Here is a 25807-nt window from a genome sequence, read left to right on the forward strand (position 1 = left end):
GGGGAACAGGGAAGCACTAGCCACAGCTTTATGCTGACAGCCAACAGAGAGGCAGTGTAGGGTGTGCTCTGTTGTCTCAGTGCCCCTGGGATGATCCTGTGGAAATGTCAGTTTTAGGGTCACCTTGCACAGGCTGTTGATGCAGAGTACACGCAGTATAGGCAAAATCTGGCCCTGAGCCTTTAATTCTCTAGTACTGGACTTGGTTGTCTGAGTATTAAAATGGTGTGGAAACCAGACCTGTGACTTTTTTTGTTTGTAAACTGAGATAGTTGTACTGCTGTAACCCCAGCATAGATCCGGTTCTACTAGACTCAAAGTGACTTATACCTGTATAGCTTACTCATCCTCCCACAAGGGGATACCTATTTTGGCCTAAAGCACCTTTATGCTGATATAGTGACATCCTTGGTACGGGGAGGAGGCTGTGCCATTTTAATTATACTGGGCTAATTCAAGTGGTACAACTTTCATGTGTAGCCAGGCCCTAACGCACCTTTGTGTGGTATAACTGCATCCATACTGGGGGTTGTACTACTTTAATTGTACTGGTACAACAGTGCAATCAGAGCAGTAGAAAAGCTGCATGCGAGCCAACCTTTATGCTATGTTCCTTCTCAGCGGGGCATTTTAATTTTGTAATGTTTTTTACTTCGGGAGGGACTGGATGGCTCTGGATATGAGTAATGGGATAAGGAGCTCTCTTCAGCTGTGGGTTGCTGGCTCAAGTTCAGTGCAGCTTGGCAGAGAAAGCTGCAGTCTGATGGATCTTCAGCATCCTGTGTGAAATGCGTGTGTTCGTGTCAGTGTAGTTCCAAGGAGACTGGTGTTCCTGGTCACGTTTTGAGCCTTGTTGGGAGTATCAGCAGAGGGGACATGGGCCTGGGGACTGAACTCTGTCTGTCTGGTAAAGGGTTGAGCACGTGGCAGGGAGTGCGGGGAACTCCGTATTTCTGTTGCACACGCTGCCCCTGAGCTCTCTGTAGGGCTTTCAAACCGGCTCCTTTCATTAGCTTTTACTTCACGGAAATCAATGTTACACACAAACGCCCCTGGACCGGGGGAAGGCAGACGGACACTGCAGCTAGGAGACATGATTCCCAGCACAGGTAGACAGACTCACGCTAGCTCAGCGTGAGCGAGCACACTAAAAATAGCAGTGTGGATGTGGTGGCAATGGCAGTGGCTTGTGCTAGCCACCCGATCCAAGCCCACCCATCCCTCGGGGTCCATGCTGCTATTTTTAGCATGTTAGCTAGGACAAGTCTGTCTACTCCATTTTGGGAATCAGACCTCGGAGCTGCAGTGAAGATGTCCCCCCACACTTTGCTTCTTATTGTGCACACGACCTCTTCGTATAGTTTCTAAGGAATGATGTTTTCTTTTAGCCCACTGAAGAGTTTGCAATGTATTGCTGATGAGGTGAATCATTAGCTAATGGTCAGGTTTGTCACCCTTTGTTTGAGGGGTCTGTTCTTGTTGTGAGGGAGCAAAGATACTATTTGTTGTGCACATTTGAAATACTTAGACAGGTGCATTAAGGTTGATGTGCAAATCCCATTAGATCTAGTAAGTGTTTTGTATGTCAGTCAAAGTAGGTGATGATATAAACTCGTTCCCCGTGTATGTCCCTGCACTAGTAGTATCCAGCGGTTCATAGTTGCCTACACACCGCTCTTGTCCTGAGTTAAGTATATTGTTTTAGAAACCAGTATAGTTAAATAGGTAAACAGTTAAAATGGTATAAAAGTACTTATATTGGTATAGCTTATTCCCACTGATGTGAGCTGTATATACCAGTGTAAATGCATCCACACTAGGGGTTTTCACCAATTTAACATTGGCAGTTTCTAAACTGAGGTACAAAAACTGAGTGTAGACCAACCCTTAGAAAAACAACGGCTAAACTGTGCTTTTTAGTTTGCAGGAAAAGATGAAATGAACTCTTTGTCAAGAGAGCAGCGGCTGTGCTGACACAAACGTACTGTATATAGATGTCTTTTTAAGGAATGTTCTTGTTTAGGCTGTTACTGAGTAATTGGTGAGTGTTAGATTTACCATAGCTCCTCTCAGGCTTTCTGAACTCACAGGATGAAAGCATAAACCTTTTACTCTAGATCCCAGAACTTGAAACTGAGATTAACAGCAGGACTTGAACACCTTTTAGGAGGATCTAAAGTGTGATATTAACTACTGTTTAGAAGAAAGCATTAGAATACTTAATGTTTCCAACTCACTAGAGCAGGGGTTCTCAAACTTCGTTGCGCCACGACCTCCTTCTGATAACAAAATTACTACATGATCCCGGAAGGAGGGACCAAAGTCTGAGCCTGCCGGAGCCCCTAGCCAAAGCCAAAGCCCAAGGACTTCATCCCCAAGCAGGGTGCCTGTAACCTGAGCTCTGCCACCCAGGGATGCAGCCCTCAGGTTTGGCTTTGGCTGCAGATGCCAGCAAGTCAAAGCCAGCCCTAGTGATTCCATTAAAATGGGGTCACGACCCACCTTGAGATCCTGACCCACAGTTTGAGAACCGCTGCACTAGAACATGGGTTCTTGTTCTTTGCCATTTCATGATCACATGCTTGGTCAGTTTTCCTTCAGCATTTCATATGCTGGTTCTCATGATGCTGAAAAAGAGGTGCCACCACATGTTATAGGTGTGCACTTCTATTAGATTTTTAAAATGATGTAACTTCTAGGAATTCAGATAAACATCTAGGCCCAGATTCTCCACTGTGATCCATTTGCATTGTGCAGCTTAGGCAGTTCAAAAAGATTCTGATTCTGATATGAAATGGCCAGCAGAGAATTCCACTTGTGGACAGGAACTCCCCCTGGTGTGAAGCCTGCAGAGGCATTAGAGCCTACCCCTGCATCAGCTGCCTTCTCCTACCCTGGAGTATGGCTGCTTTCAGATGTGGCAGGGCAGGCTGGTGATATGGTGGAGCAGACCTTCATTTTGCTGATCCTCTACTGGTGTAAGTTTAGAGCAGCCCCTCAGCTGCTCTAACTAATGCTGGGTCCAGCTACACTGGCTCATGGAGCCATAACCATCTCCCTGATGGCCTCAGGGGCAGGGAAGGATCACGTCCTTAGTGTCGGCTTTGCACTGTGGATGCAGAGGCCCCACTCTTATTTGTACAGCTTTTTGGTAGCGTTACAACATAGACTCCAGAATGGTTTCTGGGTGCCCAGCAGGTCCTTTGGTGCATTAGTGAAAGGTGAAAGAGGAGAAATGCTTGTGCGAGTAGGCTCACTTGACTTCTTTTCCATGATTTTTACATTAAAATAGTGTTTCCCCAGTTTCTCTGTAGTTAGCACTCGATCTAAACTTGAGGTGCATAGGTTCTGTATACCCAGCATCATGATTGTAACCTGAATTTGACCCCAACGGTTTATTATCTGTTCCCTTCAGAATGCTCGGACCGAAAACTGTCACATTTTGTTCCATTTCTGTATCTCTTAAGCTGTTTTAATTACAATCCATTGCAAACGCATCCAGGTGCCTGACAATAATAGGGATTGTTGATTATATATTGTACTCCTCCTAAGATTACTTGCATTCTCAAGCTTAATTATCAGACAACACAAAGAAGGCGATGGCCCTTCAACAGTGCACCACAACTAAAGCAAGCATGTGTTTCATCCTCACACGCTTTGGTGTAACGGGCCCCCCTCAAATCAACACTCCTTTAAGGTTTGGTTGGGTTTTATTGTTCTCTCTTTCAGATTACTGGGTGGCTGTGAGGAATTGTCCTAAGCAGAAGAAAGCCGGCAGCACTCTGTCTCTAGGCTTTGTTCCACTTGTGCAAAATAACAACAACAACAATAATAATAATAATTAATAATAAATATCTGCCTTTTGGATGACATATTCCTCTTGACTGTGTGATGCAGAGGGGAGAAGAGGAACGGCGAGGCCCCTGGATTAGCAGAAAACTGGGGTGGACCTGTCTGGCTACTCATTACACACACACACACACACACACACAGTCTTTTTGAAACTCTTCTATACAGAAACCACAGGGTGGGACAGAGGGGCTGTCTGCAGGTTTGGGGTTGACACGTCAAGTTTCCTAGGGAAGCAGGATGGTTCAGTGGTTAGGATTGTCGTCTGGGATTAACGAGATCTGGGTTGAATTTGCTGTGCCCCCCTACAGACATCATGTGTGACCTTGGGCATATCATGTAGCTTTGCTGTGCCTTGGTTCCCCAACTATAAAGTAGGGATAGTAGCACTGCCCTACCTCACAGAGGTGGTGTGAGGATAAATACATTAAATATGGTGAGGTTTTCACGTGCTACCGAAATGGAGTCCATGTACATTTCTAGAATAGGGGACAGCAGCTTGGTTAGATTGTCTGGGTTAATTTCTATATGGAAATTCATGGAGGAGTTAATGCTGATTTTTGTCAGCATCAGCTCCTTTTCCATACTCTTTCACTCTCTAGGGTTTCATGCCTCTCCTTTAGTTGTAAGACTGATAACTTCTCTCAGGAGCGGAGAATTCAGCTGAAATTCAGTGAGTTTAAATTTACCCAGCCGGAGGCTTTCAATGGAGCTACGTCGCTATACACCAGCTGAGGATCTGGCCCAAAGAGTTTCAGGAGGCCTGTTCCCCATTTGGTTTTTTTTTCCTGTGGGAGAAACAAGTCTCTCACTGATCACAAACATATTTTAAGGAGCTCAAGATTCCTCAGTGTCAGAATGGCTTTAAGTCAAAGCTTTTCCACCTGCAATGGGCTCATAATGATTCCCTCCATCCCACTACAATTATATACAGCATCCCTGGGCATTAACAATAGTTATGTTAGAAACAAAATTAAATGTTGCTGAAATCATTACAATTACATAATTGTTTGCAGTGCATCTGGATTTTCCTCGTATCATCTGTCGTGGGAGTTCGTTAAAGGATGGATATTTGAATGACTATGGCGGCTTTTCTCGCCCATGGAGGAGCTGGTAAAAATCAAGCTTGACAACCCAAGTGATGAAACAGGAAGTGCTCCCTGTTGTATGCCTGAATGGTATTTTTATTTTATTTGCATTACAGTAGTGCTGCTGCTGCTGCAAAAAAAAAACAAAAACAAAACTAAAACCACACACACATGTGCGCGCGTGCTCTTGCTCTCACTGTCTGAGGGATAGCTCAGTGGTTTGAGCATTGGCCTGCTAAACCCAGGGTTGTGAGTTCAGTCCTTGAGGGGGCCACTTAGGGATCTGGGGCAAAAATCAGTACTTGGTCCTGCTAGTGAAGGAAGGGGCTGGACTTGGTGACCTTTCAGGGTCCCTTCCAGTTCTGTGAGATAGGTATATTCTATATATGAATTTTTCACACCTCTGAGTGCCATAGCTAGATTGACCCAGGGCTGTTAGAAAGGGATGTACAATAATTTCTGTGCAGGTCAGGCACTGTTACTTATTATATACTTGTACAGCACCTAGGCACAATGGAGTCCAACCTTGTTGTAATCTTTAGGTGCTACTTCTCTCTCCCTCTCCCTGTCTCTCGAATCGGAAATGGTTCAGTTTATTTTTAATACATCAGATAAGGAGGTTGTGAAAAGAGTGAGTATAGTTGAATGTTTTCTAACAAATCTTCCCGTTATAAATATCTGATTGGTTCCAAAGTATAAGTGTATTTTTTATTAAATAACAAAGGAAAATTATAAGTAACACTTGAAAATAACGAAAGCACCCAGGGCCAGATTTGGATTCCTTTACTCACGCTGAATATACCTTCCTCGGTGGTGGATTGAATGGGGCCCCTTGTGGAGTAAAGTATTACTCGACATGAGCAGTGGTATCAGAATCTGACCCTAGAGGTTTATTTTTAATTGTTTCAGAGGAAGAGAAGGGGAGGCAGTTTTTGACAGTAACTTATGCCCTCTGAAACCATCAGAAGGATAGCTGAGTGCAATGGGAGAAGGCTTGTAATGAGAATCTTAGTTGTTGAAGCAACTTGTTTGGTCTTGCAGTGCAATGGATCTTTCCTTTGGCTTCATCAGCACTGAGAGTGATAGGTCCAAAATAGCCAGGATTTAGCCTGGTTTTCCATTAGAAATGCTTTGTACTGAAACTATGTTCATCTCAGGTAGCCAGCTGTGCTGGATTTCAGGCTGCTTTGTGCCATTGAAGCAGCGTTACTCAGATGGCAAACCAAGGTTCTAGCCCATTCTGCCTTTCAGTGGTGTACCCCAAGACATGGCTGTTTGGGGGGCACCGCCTCCCCTTTCTAGTGCAGCTCAGACTGGTAAGAGTAGTAATTGTGCCCTTCCTGTTTTGAAGGGAGTTTCTCTATTCACCATGTGTAACAGGGTGCTGGCTAGGAGGTCCTGAGCCAGTCCCCTGTTAGCCCAGCTCCAATTAAGAAGTGTTAATTGGGGCTGGCTGAGTATGCCACGCCTAATTGCTAGTAGAGAAGCACCTACGGGCCTCATTAGCTGGGACTATATAAAGCTGGCAGGAAGTGAAGGGGGTGGGGGAGAGAAAGGAGAGGGAGGAGCCCCATGCTGTGCATCCCTGCTGGCTGGGTTAGCTAGCTGTCCCCCAGGTGCCTGCTTTGGAGCAGACTGTAAACAGAAGGTGGTGGGAGCTGACACTGAAAATAAAAAGCACTGGTGACTGCACTCAAAGTGGTCTCTGGCTGATTTGTTGCGCGCGTATGCGAAGGCCTCGTTACACCATGTTATATTATATGCCTTAAAAACCACCGTTAAACTACTTCAAACTATAGCACTAGACCCCCAGCTGTCAATTTATCACCGTTTGGAATTTGTTGCCTGTTTGGAAGTCGTTAAGGCTCAGAACGTAACAAGTGTCTAAAAGGGATGGGACACTTTTTCTATGAATAAAAAGAATACCTGGAGTTATAATGAGCACAAAAGTTTAATTTTGCGTCTCAAGTTTTATTCCAATCTTCAGTGATTAGAGATGAGCCTGATTGCTATGTGGGAGGGGCAGATTACCCTACCTCTGTCTGCTGTAGGGTTCTTACATCTACCTCTGAAGCATGTGGTATTGGCCATTCTGACAGAGAGGATACTAGAGTAGATGGACCTTGGGTCTGATCCAGTCTCACGGTTCATGTGTTCGTATGTGTATGTACTGAGGCTCTTCTGTGAGTAACCTTTTTATAAGCACAATACGATGGTGTGCAGGTCCTCAATATAGCCCCTTCCCATGTTAGCGGAGGTCACCAGTTCAGACCGTAGGACTGCCCACCTCTGAGAGCGTGTCTGGGAGCACACAAACATACACCTTCTCATCCAGTGTTAGCGCTTGCTTTCTGTGCATTGTCAGTGTAAAACTGATCAACTATATAGCCCAGTTTTTCCCTACCCATCTCTCTTCCTCATTCATGTTTAAGAAAGGAAAAAAGAAACCGAGAGAAACTTTTCATGTGCATTGGGGTGAGGTTTCTAGACTCCCTCACTTGTGTTACTTGGGCATGAGAAAACTTGTGCAGTGCTGACAGTGATCCATACGGTAAGGAGATAAATCCAGACTTGTTATGGCACCTGACATTACATTTGTCATTCAAGTGCCTGGCAGAGACGTCCATGAAGCATCCGCCTGCTGAAATCTTTTTCAACCCATTGTCATCTGCCGTTGCTCAGAGTGTTTACCTGCCTGATCATATCTCTCACCACTCCAGGAGGTTGTGTTATGATAAGACACTGCTAGTAAGTGAGCAACTCAAAATATGAAAATTAATGTGTGTCAGTAGTGGCTCCTTCATGGCCTAGATTGTCCCAGCCCAGAGTTGGCTGTAGAAGGGAGTGAGGCAGAATTGTCCTTCCTTTCCCCATACGTCCCTCTCTGATTGGGACTCCAGGTTGGAGAAGGAGAGCAGGAACTGCTCCTCAGTACTCCTGTCTCTGAGCAAGGGGGTGGAGAGGAAGAGTAAATGCATCCTTTAGCTCTATCTCTGTCCTTCCCAACCTGCTTCCTGTGCAGAAAGCCACCACAGCGCTTCCTGTGTCCTTCCCATTGTTCAAGGGTGCTCTGGCTTCACTGCCAGGGAGCCCCAACTTAAGGCTTTAGAGAGAGGAGAACAATTTGCCTCTTACAGCACTGGGTAGGGGCACTGAATGCGTTTGACTAAATAAACAATACCACTAGAGAAGCGTTTCCCTCCCTTCTGTTCCTGGGGCAGTGTTGATTACTATATGACCCACTGGCATGGGTTTGTGAGACCTGTCAAGTGTATGGTTATTCCCAGCTAGCTCCGCAGTAGATATGAGCCCAGGGAATTGAAGACCTCTTCAGAACACTGCACCGATCTTCCTCTAAAGCATTGTGAATTGGTTCCAAAACCCCATTAAAACCACTTGAGCCAAATGACCCTTCTTGTAAAATTCTCCCTCCTCCGAGAGGGAACAACTAATTAAAAATCCCCAGATCTAGAGCAGTTAATCTGTTTCATGTTTCCTTCAAAATAAATGAAAGAAGACAATTACAAAGGAGAGCTGTACCATGTTACAGGATCGTTATTAAATTTATAATGGGCAAGCAATTATTCCTAGCGGGGCGTGAAGTAGCGTGGCAAGTATTAACTGACACCAGTCAGTGAGTGATATGAAAACAGGCAGATATCAACAGCAACACTGAAAGTGATGTGCTCAAAACTCTGTCAGTCTCTTGTCTCAAAATGTGTGTAGACATTGATGTCTGAAGCTTTATGTACCCAAAAGATACGTTTTGAAAAAGATGTTAGCTAAGATTCATTTAAGCCTGTTTAGGAGACAAAATTAAAATGGCTCCAGGAGGAGCTTAATAAATGCAATTTTTCAGGTGTTACATTAGATAATAATCACCCCTTTCTTGTAATGTTTGAGGACGGAAGGAAAGATCAATGTCCTCCTCCATCCATGCCTTGGAGGTGTCTGTGTGTGTGTCCCATGTTAAACATTTCATAGAAAGAGTGCCTGATAACAATACACTAGAGAAATAAAGTAATTTGAAATTAAACTCTTTAAGATGTAAGATTTAGTGACCATTTGGTCTGTTTTCAAAAGCTTGGGTAAGTGCTCTCTCTGTCTGACTGTCCTAGTCACCGTGATACACTTGCTTTATAAATCCTTTGCTAGCTTTTACCCCTGATTGAGTCTGTGACCAAAGTACTAAAGAATCCCTGTTCATGGTCTAGCATCTAGCCATTGATGTGGACACACACTGATCTTTGGCTCTCATCTTGCTTCTGTTTTTCAAAAGTCAAGTTGCGTAAAATTGCCTTTTTTAGAGAAAAAAATTCTAAGAAAGGAAGCAAATTGGGGAGATGAGTTAAGTGCAGATTTTATTTTTTAGAACACATCTGAATTATTCATCCCTCTGATGCTATAAAGTTTGGAAGGGTGGTTAATAGAACTACCGCAGCAAAGAATCTGCCAAGAATTACATTTTATGGATTTAAAAAATACCCTTTGGATAAAATTAGAGCATTTCTATTTTAAATAAATAGAATTCTCCCTTCAGTGACCTGTTACTTAGTGATTGTGACTGAATGAACTAAATGGTTTCTTCCAGCACCAGTATATATGAATCAATGATTCATATGCCATTGAATATTGTCATTTATTGATATAAAATGATTCTTTATGGCAGCTAGTCAGTCTGACTCAAACATTTAATTAGGCAGCCTTGCAGCACGCTGCAAAACTTAGATTTGGTAAAGGAAATTCACCAAAAGGTTTTGCTGAACTGTGTTTTGTTTTGCCAAGACACCTGAAACCAGGTGAAAATTACGCACAGCGCTAGTTACAATTCACACTTCTTCTAAGTCATATTTGCCCTCCTTCTATCTCATTCTTCCATCGCTTCTGAGCTCGTGACAGGGCACAAATTCTGCACTGGCATTGTCAGCAGTATCGTCATTGAAGAACATCTGTCACTTTTAGAAACTGATCCTGGTAAATGTGTTCAGTACCTCAAAGGCGCTACCCCATGTGTGTATTTGCTGTTGGCTAAAGATGAGCCTCAGTACCAGAATTTTGGATTGGGTTCCATAATTGGACATTCAGAGCCTCGGCGTCTAAAGTTTTGTTTCTCCTGACATGGTTAGTGCCAGTGGATCTAGCTGGAGCCTTTCACTAATTCAGCTCCAGCATCAGGCAATAGTGCCTGAAAGTTGAATGGCGCCTGAAGGCTGTTTTGTAGGTTGTTTGGACTGAACTGGTGTTATTGGTCCAGTTCTTTTGTGGCCACATCATGAAACAGCTGCCACCCGTTTTGGTGTTCAACATCCCGGTTCAGGAATAGGAATGGAGCCTCTCACTCCTATAGGAAGGCGCTGAAGGTGAGGCAGAGTGATGGCAGTGTTAAGAATTTGCATGACTCCTGTCCTTTGGAGCCGTAGGATCTTCATCCTTCATAGAATAGCCACAGTTCAGGTCTCCTCCCGAGCATACTGCATGCAGCAGACTGTATAGACCTGCTTATATACCTGAAAAGGCTGAAGGACGGATTCATTCCTGTAGGGTTTCAAACCTGTGGTTCTGGTTAGTCTTGCTATTCAAATCTGCTGCCCCACCCGTTAAGCTGTTCCCTTTGGTTAGCTAAGCTGGCCCCAGCCATTGCCTCACATCATGACCACACTCTGGGTTTTTAGCAGGTATTCAAATATTTGTACTTCGCAGATATGCTACTTTGATAGTTAAACATTGTAATTTACAGAGAAATGACAGAGTACCACTGGCATTTTATCAGTTTGCAATTTCCCTGGTGGTGGCAGTAGGTCAGCTTCCCTATTGCAGAGGTGTGGCAAGTGTTGTGTCGCAGGAGTCGGCAGCAAAGATTATGTTAGAGCTCACGGAGTTTCTGTGAAGGGAACAGTACACAGTAAAATTGTAAATGAAATCTTATTCATTCACCTCCGCTGACAAAGGCAGACTCCGTCAGTTCCCCTATTATTGCATCCTACCCTTCAGATCCTTGTGCACAGATCTTTAGTCTTGACGTTTGCCAAAATATTTAAATGTGCTGATACGAAGCAAAACCGGGAGGTTGCCAGAGAAGTTTAATCAAAACTGAATAATCAGCAAAGATTAAGGAAAGAGTTGCAGACTAGAGAGGATAAAACCTGCATTAAAAATCACCCACTGGAGCCTGTTCTGGATTACATTACAGTTAGTGGCAAAACTGCCTTTAATTTCATAGGCAGCAGCAAGCATAGATTTACAGAAGGAGATTAAAACACAAAAATTGCCAAGGAAACATTTACATCATGGAAAGAATTCTTTCTTTGGGCTGGGAGCTAACGCGCAGCATTGCTTCCCCTCACTTATTTTACATCAGATGCATTTTCTTCTCACTATAAAAATCGAGCATCATTTTTGGTGGCTGTGTATCCAAGTGAGCAGTAGGGATCATGTTGTTTCACTCAGCTTCTTCCATCTATGCTGCAAGAGCTGTTGTACAGCACTCCGAATGGATCACTGTCCCAGGTGCAAAAGACACATCTTTGGAATTGTTTCTCTTCTTGCTGTATGTACATCGGAGGAGATTATATACAACATATCTAGGGAAAAGGCAGGGGAATCTTTCTTTCTTCCATGCATGCAGTTAAAAAAATCTCACTGATAGCCACAAATTGAAATTACAATGGGAGGGCTCATCTTTAAAATATGAGTCACTACCTTAGAAATTGAACATTTTTCAAAAGCAGACAGAGAGAGGGGAGAAAAAGGTTCTGGCATATTTCAAGGTGAAATGTTTGTGAGTGATGTTGCTCTGGGAGCTTTCAAGACAGCAGAATGTGCTGATGATGCAGATAATGGCTGGACAAATGTAGTCCCTAAATCAAATATTAACAAGAAAAAATGCATTGCTGAAGGCAGTCAGTGTGGTTCACATGTTCTCAGACAGTGCGAATATTAACCTACTATAAGATGGTATTGCCCCATTATTTCCCTTGAGCACCAATTTCCTTTTTCGATGGACATTTAATAGATTAGCTGTTACATTATGCACTATTTCATGTCTCTAGATTAACCATTTGGGGCAATTGTCTTTCTACACTTATCTGAGCCAACAGATTTGTTCTGTTGATAGACATGGTATGTGATGGGTAATAATTCTGCTCCTATAGTACTTTATGTGTAGCTCCCTTTATCCAGGGATTACCGACAGTTTCCTATTGCTTTTGTTCTTAGTGTTTACTACTCTTTCGGTACGAATCTTAGGGCTGGTCTACACTGGTGGGTGGGAGGAGTGGGGTCAATCTAAGATACGCAACTTCAGGTACGCTACTCGTGTAGCTGAAGTCGAAGTATCTTAGTTCAACTTACCTGGCCATCCTCACGGCAGCAAGTCGACCGCCGCGGCTCCCCCGTTGACTCTGCTTACTACTGCTGCCAAGGAGGAGTATGGGCGTCGATTCGGGGATCTAGACGAGACATGATAAATTGATCCCCGATAGATCAATTACTACCCGCCAATCCTTCGGGTAGTGTAGACTTGGCCTTACTGAATTCATCCAGCATTTGTGGCAACACCTTTTGGGAATGGTGTGTCCTCCTTTACCCGTGTGTCCCACGTTTAAATGTTGACAGACATCAGCAGTTCACGTTCTTCCTGATTGAGAACAGATCACAGTGAATTTCCCAACAGCAGCCTAAGTCCAAAACTAAGCTAGTTGTAAAACCGAGAGAAAAATTAAGTTAAACCGAAGTTAAATGATACAAAATATACTTAGACCTAAGTCTGCATTTGCTCTTGGCAAAGTAGGCCTCAAGTCTTTTTAGTTGCAGTAGAGGTAATTCAGAAACCAAAATGTTCCCCCTTTAGAGATCCTAGTTGGGATTTTCAAAGCTGTCTGAGGGATTTAAACATATGTCTCTTTTCCTTTTTACACAACGAGATCAGTATGAAGAAATCAAACCGGCACAGTTGGGTCCCAAATAAACGTTTGCTAATTTATACCCAAGCATGGAAGGCCTAGCTTCATATAAACTGCTTCTCTGACTGGTTTCCAGCTGCTTCTAAAGCGTAGACCACAGGGAGGACCTCTAGAAGGTTCACCGACTGTTCAAAGAGACACTTTCCTATTCCTTTATACTACACTGTAGAGCGGAAGATGCCTGTTTATGTCCATAGGCTGGCTGAAAATATCAGCACCTCTTTTGGTTCAACTTTTCAGAGTCCTTCTCTCCTTGCATGCCAGTGTCTCAGAGGTCCAATTCCACATTATCAGAAAACCTTCCCCCACATACATTTGCAGTGTCCTATCCATTATTTTCTTTGAAGTGCGAAGTTCTTCTCTCCTGGTGACTTCTGGACCAACCAATATTTAATTTTTTTCCATTGAATCATTTTGGTTCAATATGATATAGACATTTCTCTCCTCGAGTCAACAATCGGTGTCTCTCTCACAATTTTCCATCTTCCTCACACAGCATCTTCTTCCTTGCTGAGAATGGCCAGTTGGCATGTAAATATCCCTCTTCCCCAAGTGATGAACAAATCATACAGGTCTTCTCTGTTGACTGTGTGTTTTTTACTGTGGGCTAACTAAGAAGCATTTGCTGTCTCACTGTGAAAACATCATGGAGACAAGGCACCTTAATTTTACTGCACGGTAAGGTAGGTGAGGTTGACTCTATGTAGGGGTAGAGTGCTGACCTCACCTAGTTACCTCTTGGTAAACACTGCAGGAGTCCTGTCTTCATGTGGGATTTTATGGCCAGATAATTATGGAACATTTGTTCTCTCAGTTAAAAAAAACAAAAACAAAAACAAACAAAAAAAACCATGCTTTTATGCAGAAGACAAAACCACAGACTTTCCTGCCTTGCCCTCATGGTGTCTCCGCATCCCAAGCTTAATTGTCTGTGTTGTATCAGAGTACAGCACTGCCACGTGCCCTATGCCCCTTCACTATTTAGTCATGTAAAATAAGATTTCTTGCTGGATGACTTGGAGCTGACTTTCAATGGGACTTGTGCTTCTAACTCACTTAGACGCTTTTGAAAATCTCCCCCTCAGTGACTTGGGGCTAGTCACACTAGGGACTGGTAGTAACTCTGGCAAGATAAGCAGCTCCCAGCCTGTGATATAAATATCAGCTTTCACTTCAGGGCATTTAGAATGCTCAGTGACCAGAAGAGGGAGACAGAGAGAGGGGCCTGTATTTTCTCACTTAGTAACGTTCCAGTCACGTAGCCGGGACTGAGGGATGACACGTATGTAGTTATATGATCAGAAAGGGGTGGGAATTACAGCAGCTGTGAAGGATTTGGGGGCTGATGGACGCTCTCATCTCTTCTCAGGTAAGTGCAGAAACTCCTGACTGATCATTGTTTAGAGTTTGAGGGGGGCATTCATCTCCTTCTGCCCAACTGCCTTTCTGTGTACATAGACAAAAAACCCTCCTTGAACCTATTCCTGCTTCCTCATTGGAGACAGACAAGGATTTCCTATACCTGTTGGACTTAATTCCTGATCCTGCACAGCCCCAGTAGGGTGATGGGTAAAGAAGGGACACAGAATAGGCTGTGTTTTTCAGGGAGCAGCGCCTCTGAGACTTCAGGCCATGTAATGTGGGGGTTCAGGTAGCTTTAGGCCAGTGATACTTCTGGGAGCCTGGATCAGGGCACAACTGCTGGGGGGTGGATAGCTCAGTGGTTTGAGCACTGGTCTGCTTAAACCCAGAGTTGTGAGTTCAATCCTTGAGGGGGCCATTTAGGGATCGGGGCAAAAACCTGTCTGGGAGTTGGTCTTGCTTTGAGCAGGGGGTTGGACTAGATGACCTGCTGAGGTCCCTTCCTACCCTGTGATTCTCTATGAACACAGCCACCTGAGGCACATGTCACACATCCCTATGACTTATCAGGGGAAATAAGACACCTAGTTAAAAGCTCAGAAGGGGTCTTTAAGACTATAGTGCTGCTAAGTTATTCTTTAATACCATTTAGCATTAATGCCTGGCACCATACAACTTGGTAGATTTGTGGCCTTCCAATGTGCATGTCAGGGAGCAGATATCAGTTATACTGTGACCATCAGGGAAGTGCCAAGACACCTACACCTTTCTCCATCTGAAAAAGAGCAGGCCATCATTCTAAGGGATTTTTTTTTTTTTTAAGGATAATTTTGTTTTGGAGCCAATAGTCTGCTGACGCCAAGACTAATTAATATACTCATTTATAGTAGATGGCAACACTGACTGTATATTCAAGTAATATACCAAGCTGTTACATACTTTTGCTGCCATTTATTTCAATTTGTTTGGCCGTAAAATTATAACCTAGTTAAATCCTGACAGCTACTGATAATCAGAGGGCTATGGAAACAATACTGGAGTGCACTAAGGTAGCCTGTGAAAGCCCATTTTCTGCAGGCCTCCCAATCATTTTCATTCAGTAATGAAGAGTTTCTGCAAGATTCTTGCAGGGCATTTTTTTTTTTTTACTCGTGAAAAACCAAGAGACCCAATTTATTATGCTACATAGGGAGCTCAGTTTAAAGGTATGGATATAAAGTGCTGTATTTTCACAGACCTGTGTGCTTGGATTCCCATTAGTGATAATGGGATTTGGGACATATACCTCCATATAGGTTAAGGTTAAGGTGGTCTGCAGAAATAATCCTGCTGTTTGTCATCCCCTGCTTTCTTTGTCACTCTTCAAACAGTGCGATATGTTGGAGGTGCATCAACAAACGGCTCATGCAGAAAGGTATTTTCCGTTTGAGCTGACTCAGCTGGCTGCAGCCGCAGTGATTTTAATGCCCTGGTGTTTTTCATTAGAGATGGGTAAAAGACTTAGCCTATCTTGGTCATTCTGCCTCCGCTAAATTCAGTAGACATTCAGGCTTTTGTCCTGCCATTGCCTGCTTTTCTACAGTGCGACAGATTCATTTAAAGTTATCTGTCCTATTGGGAATATTGTTTCATCCTTTAGTATATCCACACTGGGACTTGAATGGTTTCTTCTGAAATACTAATGAGTAGTCCAAAGAAGGCCAATGTGTTCTTGTAGAATGTGCAGTCTGGCACTGCTCTGCAGGCTTTCCCTGGTCCTTTAAGTCTTATTTATGCACCAGGTTAAGTCAACTTTATAGCCAATTTCAAGTCTGCAAAAGTTTTTCAAGTGATGGTTCAGTGTACAGTAGCTGTCTGCAATTCCATAACCTTTGAAATCCAATTTTGCTTGCAAACATTCTGGCAGATTTAGCTTTGCTCAATTTTTGGACAAAGGAATTGATCTCAGTGCACTTGGACATACAAGGATATATTTTACTAAGCTGTTCATGTGTGGCTGAGTCCTCTGCACATGTGCCATAGCCATTCATAGAGCTTGTACATAATAACACTTGCCACATCAATTGGTAAATTTTTTGTTAATGAGTTTGGCACAAAAAGTGGCAGTGTGCTAATAAAATTTGTGGATTACCTGAAGTTGGGAGGTATTGCCAGTACAGAAGAGGGCCGGAATATTATACAGTACTTGAAAACTGGAGTAATAGAAATGGGATGAAATTTAATAGAACAAAATACAAAGTCATGCACATAGGAATTAGCAACAAGAGTTTCTGCTATAAGCTGGGGACTTATCAGTTGGAAGTGACAGAGGAGGAGACAGGCCTGGGTGGACTGATTTATCATAGGAAAACTGTGAGTAGTTAATATGATGTGGTCGTGAAAAACCTATTGTGATCCTAGGATGCATCAGGTGAGGAATTTTTAGTAGAGACAGGGAAGTGTTAGTACCATTGTACAAGGTACTGTTGAGACCTCATCTGGAATACTGTGTGTAATTTTGGTCTCCTATGTTTAGGAAAGATGAATCAAATTGGAACAATGCAGAGAAGGGCTACTAGGATGGCCTGAGTAATGGAAAACCTGCCTTTGGAAGGGAGATTCGAAGAGCTTGGTTTGTTTAGCCTAATCAAATGAAGGCTGAGGGGGGATATGATTGCTCTCTATAAATACATCAGAGAGATAAACATCAGGGCAGGGAAGGAGTTTTTTGTTGAGTAAAATGTTGACACAAGAACAAATGGATATAAACTGGCCATCAACAAGTTTAGGCTTAAAATTAGATGAAGGTTTCTAACCATCAGAGGAATGAAGTTCTGTTCTGGTACAGCTTTCCAAGGGGAGCAGTGGGGGCAAAAAAACCTAACTGGCTTCAAGACGGAGCTTGATAAGTTTATGGAGGGGATGGTATGATGAGACTGCCTGCAATGGCGTGTAGCCGATCCGCGACTGCTAGTAGCAAATATTCCCAAAGGCCGGTGATGGGGCAGTAGATGGGGAGGGCTCTGAGTTATTACAGAGAATTCTTTCCTGGCGTCTCGGTGGTGGGTCTTGCCCACGTGCTCAGGGTCTTAACTGATTGTCATATTTGGGGTCAGGAGAGAATTTTCCCCAAGGACAGTGGGACATTGCATCCCATATTCTTCACAGTGATATTATGATGATATAATTATGACATAATTAATATGCATTTTGTACGAGATGGGTCATGCAGGAGGTCAGACTAAATCTGAGGGGCCTTTCTAGTTTTAAAGTCTGAGTCTAAATTGTCCATTTATAGGTAATGGTTTCACGCTCGTTCTGTGCACTATGGCTTTCTCACAAGTCAGGTCAAAGGAGCGGTTTGCCAGATTAATAAAACTGGACATAAGAGGCTTCCCCCTTTTGCATCAGGATGAATATTTTGTACCTCTGGGCTCCATTGTGAAAGCTGGTGAACCCTAGAAGTATATTTTACCAACTTCTCCTGAAAGTAGAAAGTGTAGGGGGAGGGGAGTCAGAAGGATGGGTTTCAGTGAATAAAAATCATGTAGATTTTCTACAAGATAAGAATTGTAAGTTTGAATCCTGAGCTAATAATAATGGCCCCAGCCAGGCCTCATCCCTCCCACCCCCTAAGCCACCCCAACTTACTAATTCTAGAAATGCCACCAAACAGGTGTGCTGCTTTGAGTTCTGTATATCATAGCACAGGATCCAGCATCTACTGACATTTTATGGATGGACTGAATATGTTCATACAATCCTATGAAATAGAAGGGGGGGTGGGGGGAGATGCACAGCTGTTATGTGCTTCCCATCTCCACAGTCACAGTGCGTCAGAATTAAGCCCAGGTTGTGATCCAGTGGAATGCTGTCCTACATCTCATGTTTCTGAGGATTTATGTGCTTAATATCAGGCTCAACTTTTTCATGTTGAAGAACAGAGAAAAAGCCAAGCTAGAACAAGCATAGTTCAGCCACATAAAATTGCATCATCCATTGAAAACAGTCATGTTAAGAGAGGATTAGCTTTTTAAAGGGTTAAATTACCCTACTGGTGGCTGGCTGTGGTGACTGCAAAACAGGTTCAAATATCTTCGTTTTCCATCTCTGGCCTTCATATATCCTTTGCTTTCTTCCACTCTTAGCTTGAGTTTACAGGATGCTTCTAAATTTAGAACAGTCTCTCTGTATGTGACTATGTAGTACTCTGTTTCTCCTCCTTTCAGTCCCTCCTTAAAACCCAGTTCGTGGATTTGTTTTTTGACCCTGTTCTTCTCACCTGTACTCTCCAAACCCTGCTGCATCGAGCTGTGCTGCTAGGCCTTCGGTTTATTTTGTCTTGTCTCTCTGCTTGTAGACACTGAAGGACTGAGAGTGGGTTGCACTCTGTGACGCTGATCCTTCAATCCAAACTGTTAGCATGGACCTCTGTGGTCATGCAGAGCCAATGGGATTATGGTCCTGACCCTGAAATTGGATCCACACGGGCCGTCCCTCTCCCCCATGCAGAGCTCCATTGGCTTTGGTGGGACTCTGCACAGATTTGAGGACCAGTCTGTGAGGATCTGGTTTATAATCCCATACGGGGCTGTGTGTAAAGGGATTTGTGCATTTATGGTACTCTATAAGTGACTTTGATTAATAAAAATCACCTTTATGTGCTGTAATGTTCATCTCCTAATATGGGCTTTAAACATTCAATTCAATTACAGATCCTTTCTTTTGCTCTAGAAAGGTGCTAAGAATTATTTCATAACAATAGTAATACTTGGCACTTATACAGAGCTTTGCACCTCCAAGGAGCTTTACAAACATTATCTCATTAATTTTGCTACTAATTATGGTAGCATTGGTGGAGAAAGAAGTTCTCTGATGTTAATTTTAAATGAAAAATACACCCATAACAGGACTGGAGTTCAACACTGATGCATTGTAGCAGATATTTTGTCCACTAGGCTACAGGGTCTTTGATTAACCTGCATGGAGGATTTACAGCTGTTACTTTGTCTCCTGGAAGGCCTGATTTTATTTAATAAATAATCATACCTAAAGCTTTAAGGTTTGTGTAAATACAGGTATGAATATTACACTCAAGTGATATAGGCAAATGAGTGGTGACACATAAGGGATATAATGATCAAAAATGCCTAAGTCCCATTTTCAAAAGGGACTTAGATGCCTTTTTAAGGGACTCAGGTTCCAAAAAAGCAGCAGAGAATCCTGTGGCACCTTATAGACTAACAGACGTTTCGGATCATGATCTTTCATGGGTGAATACCCACTTCGTCAGATGAATGTCAGGTTCCAAAGTGACTTAGATGCTTTTGAAATTTTTACCAGAGGTGTGTGAGTGCCAAACCTGGGAATAGAACCCACACATTTCTGGCTCCTGGTCCTGCATACTAATCCTCCAGATCATGTTATATTTCAATAACAATAGAATCCCCTTGGACATGAAAAAAGAACTGTAGCATAGTGTGTTCTCTAGTTCATCGAAGTACTACCTATATGCAAAATAATATACAAATAATACTTTTTTGGTGCTTACATTTTTTTCATTAAAGTAGCTGTACTTTTACATTTCCCCATAAGCAGGACTTACATCACATGACTTTGACAAGTGGTGTTAGTCATTAGGACTCAGCAGAACTACCAGTAATAATTGTCAGAAAAACTTCGCAGGTTCCCCGTTGAGTTTGGTCCTGCCGAGATAGTAAAGATTCTGTTTTTCTTCTGCCTTGGCTTTAAGTCAATACCTTTCCCCTGGATATTATTTTGCCTGATCATTATACTTCACTCCAGGGGAGAAAGTGTGAATATAATATCAAGTACAAGCAGTATCATTATTTTTCTATAGCTGCAGCTAAAAACTGAAATTATTTTTAGACTGGGGTCAAAAGTTTCAAACTTGTCTGCTTAATGCTAGGTCTCTAAATCCATAGTTGGGCACCTCAGCCAAAGGGATTTTCTTCTCAGAGACGCTGAGGCCAGTTTGATACAGGTGCCTGACTATTAATCTTTTAGACACCCAGTTCTGGACATTTTGGCCTAAGTTTTTAGGGCTACCTCTTCAAAATCAGCTTCTAACATCTCATCTGCATTTTTTGCCTGCCACTTTGCAAATACAAATCACTTATATGTGAAAATAGTTGCAGGAGCAAATTTAGGATCCAACTTGAGACCCATTGGGTAATTTGACCGTTAGTGCTTTTAGGAAAAGCAAATCCAGGCAAACAGGTAGGAGCCAGCTGTCTGCCCTGTGATGAAGCTGTAATGGCATAGCTGAACATGGTATAAAATAATAAAACCATTACACAGAATTGTGGCATGTCAGACATGCAGGAGAACCCCAGGCACCTGGTGTCTCCCTGCAAAGAGCTCCTTGCAGAACTGGGGCTTATGTGAGTGGTCTGTCCCTCACCTGCTGGGCCATCTAAGAGCATATCCCATGCTCTAAAATGAGCAAGTGAATGGATAAATCCAACTGTTTTGGCAAAGAAGTGAAACGTCACTCTTGCTAGTAAAGAGATATTGGAGGCCCTGTGTATTGTCAGGACTCCAGGAGTCCTAGAAATGAGCACATAGGACATAGCACAGCTGCAAAGGAGCAGGATTTAATTATCTACAGTACACAATGCGTGTTAGGCAGAGCTTGATCCATTACAACTCATCCTGAATTGTTCTGTAACTATACATTAAATCACACAAGAAAGAGAGATTCTAGGCTGACACTCTACACTCATAGCTGTATGAGCAGAGGAGCAGTTATATCATCAGAGGAGAAATGACTATCTTTCTCTGGTATCATTTATATCTGGTATCATTTCTCTGGTGTCTTGTGCATTGGAGCTGTACGTTTACGTGCATCCCTTGCTGTATTTAGGATTAATACTGTCATTGGCTTTATTAGAAGATCCACCTAGTTCCAAATGCTTTATACTCACAGAAGCCACAGTGCTTGTTAGCTGTATGTTGGCATTGCTGTGTACAAAGGATAATGTTTGCCATCAGTGAAATACTATTGCCAGTCAATGACTGAACACTAGGCTTTCTTCAATTACAGTTCTAGCGGCAGCTCCAGCTTTCCCCCCTTCCATAGTCCACCTTCTCTCCCACAAAAGAATTCATGCTCCATGGGATGTGAGCATAGAAAACAAGGTAAAAATGCAGTTCTGTGATGGGCCTGATTTAGAGTGATAAGAGAATAAATTCTTAGCTAAAGCTATGACTTCTTGCTGGATTTACTTCAGAAAAGTGGATTACAGACTCCTTTTCTGGTTTCTTTCTTCTTTTTTTTAGGGGAGAGGGATAGCTAAGTAGTTTGAGCATTGGCCTGCTAAACCCAGGGTTGTGAGTTTAATCCTTGAGGGGACCTGGGGCAAACATCTGCCTGTCTGGGGATTGGTCCTGCTTTCAGCAGGGGGTTGGACTAGATGACCTCCTGAGGTCCCTTCCAACCCTGATATTCTATGATTCTATTCCCACCCCAAAACAGTTATAGCCTGATTCTCATTTGCACTTAGTCCACTTTCCACCATTCTGACAATGTAAGAGAGCCTTAGAAAGTGGTGCTGAATTACATTTACATTCACTTTAAGTCCCCTCTTTGCTGCCAGAACAAAGTAAAGGAAGATTAGTAGGACATTTTCACTTAGGGTTGTAGAAGTGATCTCTAACATATTAAGCACAATGCTTTGTCCCTATGTATTTGCACATAAACATTTCCTCGCCGTGTTTCTGCATATGCGAAACCTCTGGAATTGAAATCGCTTTTGCACACAGACAGCAGGTAGTGAGGTGATTAACCCACAGCAGTCAATTTTCTCATGACAATACAGTGTTCATATACAAGACTGGATTGTTTTTTTGCATGGGCAAAATTGGTAATGGAAAAATTGCCTTCATCAAAATATAATGATCAGTTTGGCCCGAAGTCTGCAAAATTATGCCTATAACTTTAGAACTTTCCATGTGCCTCCTCCATAGACCCCATAAGTCCTCCCTCTTGAGGGGCATGAGCTGAATTTTCTGGATCCCTTCTATAGGTGTCAATTCAAGAAGGAATGATTTTCATCTCTTACTCTGTGCATGGATTTAGGGCCTAGTTTTCAGAGACACTGAGCATCTACAGTTCCACTTGAAGTTAGTGAGAGTTACAGGCACTCAGTGCCTCTGAAGGCAGTCCCTTAATGATGTACTGTATCAACACTACTGGCTTTACTCCTGGTGAGCTACGGAGGTGCAAGTGGAGTGGCTAATGGTGCCGCAGTTAATGTCAAACTGCTGCTTGTGTAAATATCTAGATAGTTTGGAGTGCTCAGGATAGCTAAAGTTGTTTGTTTTCAAAGGCACCTAGCAGAATTGGATGCCCCTAAGCAGCTTTGAAACTCTCAGCCTAGATTTGTTTACAAAAGACAGGAGATTTCAAAGAGGTACAGCAATCAGCTTGAGGGGATTGCAGGTTATGTACAATCAATTGTCTTGCAGTTGGAATTGATTGATTGTTTTTCTGTGCATGGCCTTGTCTTTTCATTACGAGTTTGGAATTATGAAATGAATAGCCCTGGCCTTATTACTGCCTGGGGTTACTAATCAGCATCAAGTAGACGGAGTCCATTGTAGCATTTGCCTTTCTATTCTGTGCCTGTTTAATTCTTTTGAACCGTTAGCCATTAGATAACTGCACACGTGTTACACTTGTTGCGAGTTTAATTCAGAGCTTATGTTTGTTTGCAGAACAACACAATTTGGAAGCCAGATTCTTGCCAGGAATGCAGATGCCATAGTGACATTGTCATCTGTGAACCTGCCGTTTGCAGAAACCCTCGGTGTGACTTTCGGAAGGTAAATATGCCCGTTGGCTTGCTATGCAAGGGATGGGAAGTATTTGAATCATTAGGTTTTTCTCCCTATGTTCAACCTATGCCCTCTGGGTAACTACAGGTTTGTGAAAGTGTTATACTGGAATATACACAATATATGATCTATTCAGGCATGGAATGGACAACCAGAAGGGGCTTAGTCCTGTAGTCACAATGTAAGCAAAGCATCTCTTTTCTTCCACGGACCTCATGGTTAAATTTGCATAGAACACCTGATAATTAGTGGCTCCTCTATAGCATAGCATCAGCCCTATCATGGTTCTGTTTTCGTCAGTGGGAATTGTAAGGAGTGCAAAATGCCGCCACCCACTCTACGCTGATGTAAATGACTGCCCAGAATTGCACAGGCATAGATGAGTGGGATTTGGCCCTCTGTGAACAGAAAAGGCAGTGTTCTGAAGTCCAACCAATCTGTTCCCGTCTCACATGGGAACTGGATGCTTGACAATGGCACCGTTTGCATGCTACATATGGCAAGTGATCTGCCAAGAGTATTCTGATCTCAAACGATGCCAGTGTGCTGCAGTATTCGACCACAGCTTGGGCATAGCTGATAATCACCTTTAAACTGAGCCCAGAGGGCTGGGTCGCTGTAGAACCAGCAGATGGACGCATTCCACTCTAATAAACAGTAACAGAGCTAGAATTGTGCTTTTGGTCTGTCTTTTCGTTTGCTGTGCCTTGATGGTTCTTGCCGGGCTTTCATTGTCTTTTCGTTTCTCTGTTTCCCTGTGAGCCTTCATTAATGGTTGTAACTAATTGGGTGCAGGGTTTGTTTTCCTGTAGGGCCCAGATTATGAGAGCAGGAACAGATGAATATCAGCAAAAGTCCTTATTTTAAAGAGACACTGCCAATATAAAAATCATGTATCTTTAAAAAGGTCTTGCTAGTGTTCCTGGTAGCAAGGTTCCATAGGTTATTAACTATAAAAGAATAGGTGGTGTCTAATTTTGCTACATCATTAATGCTATTTGTTTGTTAGAAGGAGACTGAAAATATTGGTTCTGTTTATGGTAGAGAGAAGATGAATAAAAGGAAACATAATAGAGACATACAGATAATGAATGGGATAGAGCCGGTAGATTGGACACTTCTGTTGCTCCTTTCTCATAACAAAAGAAGAAGGGCAAAATAAAAGGCTGCAAATTTAAAACTGATAAAAGGAAATAAGTTTACATGCAATGCATAATTAACCGGTGGAACTCAGTGTCACATGATATCATCAAGGCCAAGAGCGGAATAGGGTTCCAAAAAGGAATGGACATTTATGTGGATAATGAGAACATCCAGTGTTACGTTAATTTAAGGGAACTTTTTTGGAAGGGGTCATGCCTCGTGCTTCAGGGCATCAGCCAACCACTAATTGAGGGGGTAAGGAAGGAACTATTCCTATCAGTGATTTATTCTTTAACTGCCTGCTGCAGGATTTCTTCAACCTTCTTGGAAGCGGCAGGTGCTGGTCTCTGTTGGAGGGAACTCCAACTTGAGTGCCTCTGCTGATCTTACTTCCAACAGTATGGCACAGAGCAGTGGTTCTTAACCAGGGGTCGGGGCCCACTGGGAGGCCGCGAGCAGGTTTCAGGGGAGCCGCCAAGCAAGGCCAGCATTACACTCATTGGGGATCAGAGCACAAAGCTGAAGTCCCAGCACGTGGGGCTGAAATATGGGGCCCTGAGCCCTGCCACCTGGGGCTGAAGCTGAAGCATAAGCAAGGTAGCTTTGTGGGGATCCCTGTGGCGTCGGGTTCCAGGCAGTTGCCCTGCTTGCTACCCCCTAACACCAGCCCTGGCTTTTATATGCAGAAAACTAGTTATAGTGGCACAGGTGGGCCATGGATTTTTTATAGCACGTTGGAGGGCAGGGTGGGGCTTAGAAAGAAGAAGATTGAGAACCCCTGGCATAGAGAGAGGCAATCTCTTAAATAGGCAGGTCTCATTCTGTTTAGGACTGTATACGTCAAAACCAATGTCTTAAACACTGACAGTGCCCTTCCAAAAGGGCAAGCATCACATATGTCCCCATGGGGACACCCGTACAGTATTTTCAAGAAGGTGACTTTGGGGCAAAACCCTAAGTCAGGGGTTGGCAACCTCTCTCTCTCTCTCTCTTTCACACACACGCACACACACACGTGCACACGCACACACTGAAGTAGCTGAGAACATGAAAAGGCAACAAAGAGGGGCCACAACTTAGGGCAGGGATCGGCAACCTTTGACATGCGGCTTGCCAGGCTAAGCCCCCTGGCAGGCCAGGCCGGTTTGTTTACCTGCCTTGTCCGCAGGTCTGACCGATTACATCTCCCACTGGCCGTGGTTCATTGTCCCAGGCCAATGGGGGCTGCGGGAAGGGGTGTCCAGCACATCCCTTGGCCCGTGCCGCTTCCCACAGCCCCCATTGGCCTGGGACAGTGAACTGCAGCCAGTGGGAGCCACGATCGGTCGAACCTGCGGACGTGGCAAGTAAACAAACTGGCCCAGCCTGCCAGGGTGCTTACCATGGCAAGCTGCATGCCAAAGGTTGCCGATCCCTGCCCTAAGTTGTGGCCCCTCTTTGTTGCCTTTTCATGTTCTCAGTTACTTCAGTGTGTGTGTGTGTGTGTGTGTGTGTGTGTGTGTGAGAGAGAGAGAGAGAGAGATGGTGGGGGATTTGCTTGTTTCTGGCTTGTGCAAGTAAAACCGT

At 43.4% G+C, this 25807-nt stretch overlaps 1 protein-coding gene across 2 annotated transcripts in view; it reads left to right on the top strand.

Annotated features, from left to right (window-relative positions):
* Window positions 1-25807, top strand: part of FRAS1 (Fraser extracellular matrix complex subunit 1) — a 307206-nt gene that overhangs the window by 96959 nt on the left and 184440 nt on the right. For both annotated transcript variants that reach the window (XM_075066086.1, XM_075066087.1), the window contains exon 3: window positions 22979-23086. In XM_075066086.1, the coding sequence (XP_074922187.1) occupies window positions 22979-23086 (108 nt within the window). The remainder of the gene's footprint in view (window positions 1-22978; window positions 23087-25807) is intronic.

Source organism: Chelonoidis abingdonii, chromosome 5 (assembly GCF_003597395.2).
Source record: "Chelonoidis abingdonii isolate Lonesome George chromosome 5, CheloAbing_2.0, whole genome shotgun sequence".
Lineage (NCBI taxonomy): Eukaryota > Metazoa > Chordata > Testudines > Testudinidae > Chelonoidis > Chelonoidis abingdonii.